Genomic DNA, 10,074 nt, shown 5'->3' on the forward strand with positions numbered 1-10,074 from the left:
CATGTAACCACCCCCCCACCCCATGGGCTAATGAATATTATCAACCTAGGGTCGCCAGTCTCCAGGCGGTGTGATCTGGAGCTCTCCCAGATTTACAACTGATCCCCAGACAAGAGATCAGTTCCCCTGGAAGAAATAGCTGCTGTGGAGGGTGGACTCTCTGGCTTCACATAAGAACATAAGAGACGCCATTGTTGGATCAGGCCAGTGGCCCATCCAGTCCAACACTCTGTTTCACAGTGGCCAAAAATACCAGGTGCCATCAGGAGGTCCACCAGTGGGGCCAGGACACTAGAAGCCCTCCCACTGTTGCCCCCCCAACAGAGCATCACTTGCCCCAGCCTTTGAGTTCCTATCTATACCTTGTGGGTAATAGCCACTGATGGACCTCTGCTCCATATGCTTATCCAGTTTCCTCTTGAAGTCATCCATGCTTGTAGCTGCCACCACTTCCTGTAGCAGTGAATTCCATGTGTTAATCACTCTTTGGGTGAAGAAGGACTTCCTTTTATCCATTCTAACCTGACTGCTCAGCAATTTCATGGAGTGCCCACGAGTACTGTGAGAAAGGGGGAAAAGTACTTCTTTCTCTACCTGCTCTATCCCATGCATAATCTTATAAACCTCGATCATGTCACCCCTCAGTTGTCGTTTCTCCTAGCTAAAGAGCCCCAAGTGCTTTAACCTTTCCTCATAGGGAAAGTGTTCCAACCCTTTTACCATTTGAGTTGCCCTTTTCTGCACTTTTTCCAATGCTAGAACATCCTTTTTGAGGTGTGGTGACCACCTTTAGGCACTGCTTTATGCACTGCTGAGGTCTCTCCCCACCCCCAAGCTCTATCCTCCCCAGAATTCACCCCCAGATCTCCAGGAATTTCCCAACCAGAAGCTGGCAACCCTAATAAGGCCACGGTGGCTCAGAGGTTAAATCGCTGAACTGCAGACTTGAAGGTCACGGTAGTTTGGCAGTTTGAGACCCGAGTGTCGCGTGACAGAGTGAGCTCCCGTCTCTGGCCCCAGCTCCTGCCGACCTAGCACTTCAAAAGCAAGAAACTGCAAGTTGATAAATAGGTACCGCTTCGGTGGGAAGGTAACAGCGTTCCGTGCGCCTCGGCGTCTAGTCATGCCGGCCACATGACCATGGAAGCGTCTTCAGACAGCGCTGGCTCTTCGGCTTGGAAACGGAGATGAGCACCGCAACCCTAGAGTCAGATTCGACGGGCTTTCGAGCAAGGGAGACCTTTATCTTTTACTAAAACCAGGATAAGAGTATTGGGGAGAGGGCTCAGCAGCGGTGACAGGAACCAGCAAGCATAACAGTAAACTTTGTCCCAGAGCTGGCAGAAGGAGGAAGGCATGAGCGACGAATTGGGTGGAGGGGTGGGCGGGGCAGTAGCCAAGAAGGCTGCGATGATGGTGGTGGTGGGCGGTGAGGTGCCCCTCCCAAAGCTGCCTCCTTAGGGTTGCCAACCTCCAGGTGGTGACTGGAGATCTCCTGGCGTTACAACTGATCTCCAGGATACAGAGGCCGGTTCCCCTGGAGCAAATGCCTGCTTTGGAAGGTGGACTCTACGGCATCACATCCCCGCTGAGGTCCCTCCCCTCTTGCAAACCCCACCCTCCCCAAGCCCCTCCCCCAAAATCTCTAGGTACTTCCCACCAGGGGTCATTTCGCAGAAAAAGAGCTAGAGGATCTCATTAGCATAACTCATTAACATATGCCCCACCCCCTGACATCACCGGAAGTGTGTCATAAGACCACACCCCATGACATCACCGGAAGTGTGTCATAAGGCCACACACCCCGCCCCCAACGGTCCCGGCCGCCGCCGCCGGCCTTGCAGCTCCACTGCCGAGCCCCATGAGGGGCCCGGCGGTGGACCTGCAAGGCCGGCGGGAGTGCAAGGAAGCCCCGCGAAGGCCCTCCCTGGCCCCAGGCAGGCAGGGGTGGGGAGAGGCAGGGAGGAAGCAACTTACCCTCCTCCTGCCTCCTCCTGGCTGAATGAGGGCTGGAAGTAGGGGGCAGGGCTTCGTCATGTGTCCTGCCCCCCCTGTACCTCACCCGGGGGAACTGCGATCCCCCGCGATCCCCCCCAAAATGACCTCTGCTTCCCACCCTGAACCTGGCAGACCTACCCACAACCAATGTTCCCTCTAAGCTGTGGAGTCTTGTGAGCAAAAATTCTACTTTGTGAGCTACTGGCATTCAAGTTGTGAGCAGGTTACTACATATATTAGTTTGCTCTGGAGCCATCCCTCCTGAACTGAGACAAAAATGTGTGAGCCAGAGGCTAAGAAACTGTGAGCTAGCTCACACTAACTCAGCTTAGAGGGAACACTGCGGCCACAACCCGAAATTTTTATCATGTAGAGAATGAGGTGGAGTGAGAACGGATGGTCTGATGTGGAGGGCTGGGCCCTGTAAGTCACAGCGAAGGAGTGGAAGCCCCTGCCCCCCCCCCCCCCCCATGAGGTCTCTGATATGTTTGGGAGTGTTTGAACTTTACGAAACGTTTTTAACCGACAAAATGAAGTGAGATACACAATAAATGCCAAGTGCTTGTCAATCATCCCAGTGCCTGTGCATTCATTGGCCAGAACACGTTGGAAGTTTATCTCCTAGGGAGCCATTGGGATGGTTATTACTGCCCCTGTATTTTTATTCATTGCTCCATAAAGCAAAAAAAGCTAGAATTCCTTTTTTGCTTGAGACGAGAGCGGAAAATTCAGAGATGAGTCTGGGGACCTCTATGGCATTACACCAGTTTGGTGTAGTGGTTAGGAGTGCAGATTCTAATCTGGGAGAACCGGGTTTGATTCCCCACTCCTCCACGTGCAGCTGCTGGTGTGACCTTGGGTCGGTCACAAGTTCTCTCAGAGCTGTTCTCTCAGGAGCAGTTCTCAAAAGAGCTCTCTTAGCCCCGCCTACCTCACAGGGTGTCTGTTGTGGGGAGGGGAAGGGAAAGGAGTTTGTAAACCGCTCTGAGGCTCCTTCGGGTAGTGAAGGGCGGGGTATAAATCCAATCTCTTTGGCTGTGGTCACACACACTAAATAATCCACTTTCAATGCACTTTCCAACTGGATTTTGCCAGTTCACAGAGTAAAACCCAGTTGGAAAGTGCACTGGAAGTGGATTATTTAGTGCAGGGGTGTCAAACGCATTTGTTATGAGGGCCGGATCTGACATAAATGAGACCTTGTTGAGCCGGGCCATGTGGGTCATAAAATGTAATGCCAGGTAGCGGAGAATATAAACTTTATAAAGGACGCAAACATAAAGGTTTTTTTTTAACTTAAAATAAAAACATGCTCAAAACATGAGCACTCTTGCAATATTTTGTTTATTTAACAGTGCCTGATAACGGACACCTCTTGCTCTGAATGATTGCATCAAAATATCTGTGCCGTTCCAATCCTGAGTATGCTGTTCAGGTGTGTATCTGTAAGCTGAAAACCTAGGACAGCAGCAGAACTGGAAGAAGAAGCAGAAGACAGCCAGTTCCACTGTGGGCCCGATAGAAGGCCTCTGGGGGCCTGATCCGGCCCCCGCATGTTTGTGTGTGTGTGACCCCAGCCTCCTTCTTCTACCCCACTGAAGTCCCTCCCCTCCCCAAACCCTGCCCTTCCCAGGTTCCACCACCAGCCCTGTCATTTCCCAGGCTTAGCTCACTCCCCCCCCCGGGGGGGCCTCTGGAGAGTTAATCCTTCCCCAAGCGTGGTGTGAATGCGTCTTGTCTTTAGCGCACAGGCGTGAACGGGATAGGCACGAATGTTAACCTGCCATTCCCACGCTGCCACTGCTGAGTTGTGTTTTGGGTGGGTGCTATTTTAGACCACGGGACCATTTCAGCCTCACTTTGCCCTGAAGGACTGGGATGTCACGAGGCTGGGCCCCAGTTTGCATCTGGGAAACGTCTTGCCACGTCCCACTTTTGCCTTCTTTCAGCACTGGAATTTGGAGCTGTCCTTGCCCACAGGATTCGGGGGGGGGGGTTGTCCCATGCTCTCCCCTTCCCGGGAGAAACGCCTGTGTTTATTCCCAAACTCCAGCTGCTGGGAGATTGCAGACACTCTGACAATCAGAGGTTTTCTTTCATTGTTTACTTCTGTAATTATCGCTTCGCTCTTGACGCCAGCGAGACCCATCTCTGACAAAGAGAAATCCCTCGCTGGAGAGCGGCTCACAATGAGGTCTGCGTTCTTGTGCAAACGCCTGACCAAAAAAATAGGCGAAAGTTGCGTGGCCCTGGTGAACCGTTAAGCCGCTTTCTGGAGGTCTGAAATCTGCAGGCCTGGCGGGGACCAGGCGCATGGTTTACCTCCTGGGACACAGTGTTTGCATTCCTTTGCATTGTTTCCCCGGAAACAGCTTTCTGGGGCTGGAAGATCAAGTCATGCTGAGGATCTGTGACCGGTTCTGCTGACCTGTACTTTAACCTGCTGCGTACTTCCTCTCTGTGCGTCTGAGCATTAATCCATGAAACTTGAGATGGGAGTAAGTGTGGTTGGTACTTTCAAGCACCACCGGACTCCTCTTTTATTTCAGTCCGTGGATTCCGTAACTTTTTAGACACATGCACGGAGAACAGGTCAATCGATAGCTATTATTCTATTTCTCTTTTTAAATGTCATCTATTGTTTGCCTTTCTTCCTGAGGCCGAGGGTGGCCAACCTCCTGGCGGGGTCTGGACTAATGTTCCCTCTAAGCTGCAGAGTCCTGTGAGCAAAAGTTCTCCTTTGTGAGCGACTGGCATTAAAGTTGTGAGCGAGCAATTCGACTACTGCACAAATTAGCTTGCTCTGGAGCCCTCCTTCCTGAGCTAGGACAAAAATCTGTGAGCTGGAGGCTAAAAAACTGTGAGTTAGCTCACACTAACTCAGCTTAGAGGGAACACTGACTGGGATTACAACTGATTTCCAAACTACATAAATGGCTTATTTATGTATTATAACATTTATTCCACTTCTCCTGGGGGAAATAGCTGCTTTGGGAGGTGGATTGTATGGCCCTGTACCTTAATGCGGACCCTCCCCTCCAATGTTCCCTCTAAGCCAAGTAAGTGTGAGCAAGCTCACAATTTTTTAGCCTCCAGCTCACAGATTTTGGTCTATCGCTCAGGAAGGAGGGCTCCAGAGCAAACTGATTTATGCAGCAGCCAAATGGCTCGCTCACCACTTTAATGCCAGGAGCTCACAAAGTAGAATGTTTGCTCACAGGACTCCACAGCTTAGAGGGAGCATTGGTCCCCTCCCTAAACTCCAGTCTCCCAGTGTCTGTCCTCCGATCTCCGAACTCGGGGGTTGCATCCCTGCTGAGGCCCCAGGACAGCTAATGGAGCTTCCATCTACAGAAGTAGTATACCTAAGCATCTTGACCACTCCGATGCACAGCTAGCCGCATGTTGTGGTTTCCTCTCTATTACACCTCTCCCTGTACCCCAGAAACGTGCAGTCCCTCTGAGTTCACCTGCAGAAATGGCGAATGCCAGGCACTGGAGCTGGTGTGTGATGGCTGGCACGACTGCCCGGACGGAAGCGACGAATACAACTGCACTGACATCGCCTACCCATCCATTGGTGAGTGGCTCTTTGGGCAAGTCAGCTCCTGCATTGGCTACGTGTCTACATTACTGCTATGGATCAGGAAGCCTCCCCCCTCCCCATTTAAAAAAAAAACCACAATCTCCTCCCAAGCCCACCTTTCTGGGCAAGTTGGGCGGCAAAGAAACCCTCTTCAGATTTCAAGCAAGAAGCTATCTTGCAAATTCACTCCACAATGGAAAAGAGTGTGTGTGTGTGTGTGTGTGTGTGTGTGTGTGTGTGTGTGTGTGTGTGTATGGGGAAAACTAGTTCAGAAAAGAACAGAGGGGAAAGGAGGAAAAACCAGGACAGCATGAGGATGTTAATGAAGTTGTCTGGACTTAAGGGGGGGAAACCCAGTAACATAGGGGAATGCAAATGGAACATTAGAAAATGTTCCAAGACGTTAATGCACGCACAGTGTTTGGAATGCTAAAATGCTGCTGCTGTGGTTAAATCTCGAAAGCCGGCAAAGGATACCACCTTCCCCATCCAGGGTTCCCAGCCTCCAGGTGGGGCCTGGGGGATCTCCCACTTTTACAACTGATCTCCAGCTGACAGAGATCAGCTCCCCTGGAAAAAATGGCTGCTCTGAAGGGTGGACTCTATGGCACTGTACCCTGCTGAGGCCCCTCCCCTCCCCAAACCCCGCCCTCTCCAGGCTCCACCCCCAAAGTCTCCAGGTAGTTCCCAACCCAGGCCTGGCAACCCCATCCCCAACCCAGGGCCTTCAGCAAGCCCTCCTCCTCTTCAACCTGGTTAAAGAAACTAAACCTGCATATTCAGAGGCAGTCTATCCATGAGTACCAGAAACTGCAGACAAGAAACAGGGGCTGATAATAACCTGCTTGGGGTGGGGTTGCCATCTCTGGCTTGGGAAATTCCTGGAGATCGGGGAGTTTGCAGAGGCAGGTCGGTCAGGAGCCCACCCTTCCACGCTGCCACATCATCCAGGGGAATTGATCTCTGCGGTCTGGAGAGCAGGTGTAATTCCAGGACAACAACAGGCCCCGCCTGGAGGTTGAGGAATTCCAAAAACAACATCCGTGACAAAAATAACGAAGAGTCAATAAAGATAAGTTGCAAAAACATTCACTGTAGTATTTCTGTAGGATATTTTCTTCCATTATCGCTCACACACTAACAAATACTGCACAATGTAAACTATTCGTTTCACAATATTGGCTCTATCTGAGTGTGTAGCAATCCTAATTCTTTTTTTAAAAAACATAACGTTTTTTATTTTATAGACACCACAAAACATATAAGACAAGACATAACATTCAATGAGGGTACTCTATTCTAGTTCCAGTTTCTTGTTTGAATAACTCATACCTAAACCTGTGTATTTTTTCATACAGTCCGCCTTGTATAAATCTTTTGCAAGTATATAAAACTTACACGGGATCTGCGGGGGCTCAAGTGGTTAAGACGCTGAACTGCAGGCTGTGGAAGGTCAGTAGTTCAGCAGTTCGAGACCCGAGTGTGCCGCATGACGGAGTGAGCTCGTGTATTTTTTCATACAGTCCGCCTTGTATAAGTCTTTTGCGAGTATATAAAACTTACATGTAATATGTCCTTAGAAAGCTTTATAAGTCTGTGTCACTATATTCTTCGAGCCATTTATAAAACTTTAACCATGTATTTTCAAATTTAGTTTCTTGTTGTCCTTTCAAAATTTGGGTTGATTTAGCAATCCCAATTCTCATCAATTACTACTTACAAACTCTTGAAGGAAACATTCCATGTTGACTCTCTAATAACAGAACCCCAAGGTCCTCACAATGTTACTAGAGAGTCAACAGGGAATGTTTCCTTCAAATGAGAGTACTCTATTCTAGTTCCAGTTTCTTGTTTGAATAACTCATACCTAAACCTGTGTATTTTTTCATACAGTCCGCCTTGTATAAGTCTTTTGCGAGTATATAAAACTTACATGTAATATGTCCTTAGAAAGCTTTATAAGTCTGTGTCACTATATTCTTCGAGCCATTTATAAAACTTTAACCATGTATTTCCAAATTTAGTTTCTTGTTGTCCTTTCAAAATTTGGGTTGATTTAGCAATCCCAATTCTCATCAATTACTACTTACAAACTCTTGAAGGAAACATTCCATGTTGACTCTCTAATAACAGAACCCCAAGGTCCTCACAATGTTACTAGAGAGTCAACAGGGAATGTTTCCTTCAAGAGTTGATAAGTAGTAATTGATAAGAATTGGGATTGCTACACGCTCAGATAAATCCAATATTGTGAAACAGATTCTTCATTGCGCAGCATTCGTTAGTGTGTGAGCGATAATAGAAGAAAAAATTCTACAGAGTTACTACAGTAAACGTTTTTTTCAGCTTATCTTTCTTAACTCTTCATTGTTTCTGTCACAGATGTTGTTTTTGGAATTCCACTTCCTCCCATGATCTCTCATTTTCTGGCTGCCACCTGGAAGTTGGCAGCCCTAGTTTGGGGGCTTCCCAGAGGCCTTGGCCGGCCACTGTTGTAAACACGGGACATTGGACTAGGCTGGCTTTTGGCCTGGGCCAGAAATGCTGGCCTTCTCGTCCTTATAGCGACGACTGCCTTTCTCTCCCCGCCCCCTGCAGAGTCCACCTGCGAGCCTATCGTGATAGAGATGTGCCTGGACCTCAGCTACAACGCCACCTCCTTCCCCAACATCTGGCTGACCATCGCAGACCAGGAAGGGGCTGCTGAAGTGCTCCAGGACTACCAGGTGAGCCTAGTGGAAGGAGGTGTGGTGGGCAGTGTTCCCTCTAAGCTGGAGGAGGTGTGGTGGGTGGGGAGTGGGCTGTTTTGGAGGCGGGATGCCCGTCAGGAGAGCAGGCGCCAGAGGTGGAGAAACAAGGGCTGCCCACGCCAGCACGTCTCCCTTACGGGGAATCCAGCTCCTCTGCTCTGCTAGGAGCAATTTAAAGGGGAGAAAAAAGATTTCTCTTTTCCTTTAAAAGGCTAAGAGGAAGGCAATGGCAAACCCCCTCGGCTCATCTCTTGCCTTGAAAACCCCCACGGTCCCGGGGTCGCCGTGAGTCTGTTGCAACTGGAAAGCACGTAATTATTAATTTAAAATGCTAACAGCAGGGAGAGAAGAAGAAGAGAAGGGCTTGGATTCATACCCCGCCCTTCACTACCCGAAGGAGTCTCAGAGCAGCTTACAGTCTCCTTTCCCTTCCCCTCCCCGCAACAGACACCCTGTGAGGTGGGTGGGGCTGAGAGAGCTCCTTTGAAACCTGCTCTTTCAAGAGCAGCTCTGACAGAACTATAGCTTGCCCAGGGTCATCCAGCAGCTGCGAGTGGAGGAGTGGGGAATCAAACCCAGCTCTCCCAGATTAGAGTCCGGGCACTTAACCACGACACCAAACTGGCTCTGTTTGGTGTTGTAGATTAGCGGTGCTGTGGATTAGCAAAGCCAAGTGGCAGATGAAGTTTTAATCTCTCCCGCAGACCCCTGCAGTTTGCATTTGAAAGACAGAAAAACTAGGTCTGCCTTTGCTTTTGAGCCTGTGGATCCTTGGGGTTCAACGACCATGGAGGGCTTTTATAGGGTCTGCTAGTGGTATTTGTACCATGAGAGAACACAGTTTACTACTCGCATTTCACTCCCTGGATTCGTTTTCTCATTCAAAAGTTTCTGCCCCTTTGGGAAGGGAGTGCTGTGAAAATGTAAAAAAATCGCATTATTGCGTTTTGAGCTGACTTGCATGCTACGGCTGTGGCTACAGGCTAGAGCCATTCTCTTTGGGTTCTTTCCATATCTCTTGGGTACCATTTCGATTTGGAAGCCACAAAGATGTGGCTGTTAATGCCATACAAGCATCACCCTCTCCCGGATGGGGGGAAAGCAGGCATGAAGGAATCTTTCACCATTCCTGGACCTGAATAGTTCCAGAGAGAAGTGAGAACCAGGTGAACACCCAAGTTCCCTGTGCCGCTGTGGTAACCTAAGGATTTATTTACATTGTCCATCTTCTATGTTATTGTCCAACTGAGAGCCAGTTTGGTGTAGTGGTTAGGAGCGCGGATTCTAATCTGGGAGAACCACGTTTGATTCCCCACTCCTCCACATGCAGCTGCTGGTGTGGCCTTGGGCCAGTCACAAGTTCTCTCAGAGCTGTTCTCTCAAGAGCAGTCCTCTCAAGGGCTCTCTCAGCCCCGCCTACCTCACAGGGTGTCTGTTGTGGGGAGGGGAAGGGAAAGGAGATGGTAAGCTGCTCTGAGACTCCAATCTCCTCTTCTTTCTTACTGAGACTCAAGGCAGATTACACAGTGAATGCAATCAATAGGATGAGGTGTTTAATAAGTAGGGTCTTTTGAGGCAAGAGACATTCAGGGTGGTTTGCCATTGCCTGCCTCTGCATTGCGACCCTGGCCTTCCTTGGAGGTTTACGATCATCCTTGGAGCATTCCATTCATCTTAGCCAGGGCCGGCCCCACCTTATTTTGCACCCTAGGTGAGGATCCCTTCTGGTGCCCACCCGTT

General features: G+C 49.5%; 1 protein-coding gene across 1 annotated transcript in view; it reads left to right on the forward strand.

The window, feature by feature from the left end:
• MFRP (membrane frizzled-related protein) overlaps nt 1-10,074 on the forward strand; it is a gene marked incomplete at its 5' end in the record, with an annotated part of 46,616 nt that overhangs the window by 34,847 nt on the left and 1,695 nt on the right. The window contains 2 exons of the mRNA XM_015405483.1: nt 5,444-5,578; nt 8,183-8,310. Of these exons, the coding sequence (XP_015260969.1) occupies nt 5,444-5,578; nt 8,183-8,310 (263 nt within the window). The remainder of the gene's footprint in view (nt 1-5,443; nt 5,579-8,182; nt 8,311-10,074) is intronic.

Source organism: Gekko japonicus, unplaced genomic scaffold, assembly GCF_001447785.1.
Source record: "Gekko japonicus isolate JY-2015 unplaced genomic scaffold, Gekko_japonicus_V1.1 scaffold2070, whole genome shotgun sequence".
NCBI classification, from domain to species: domain Eukaryota; kingdom Metazoa; phylum Chordata; class Lepidosauria; order Squamata; family Gekkonidae; genus Gekko; species Gekko japonicus.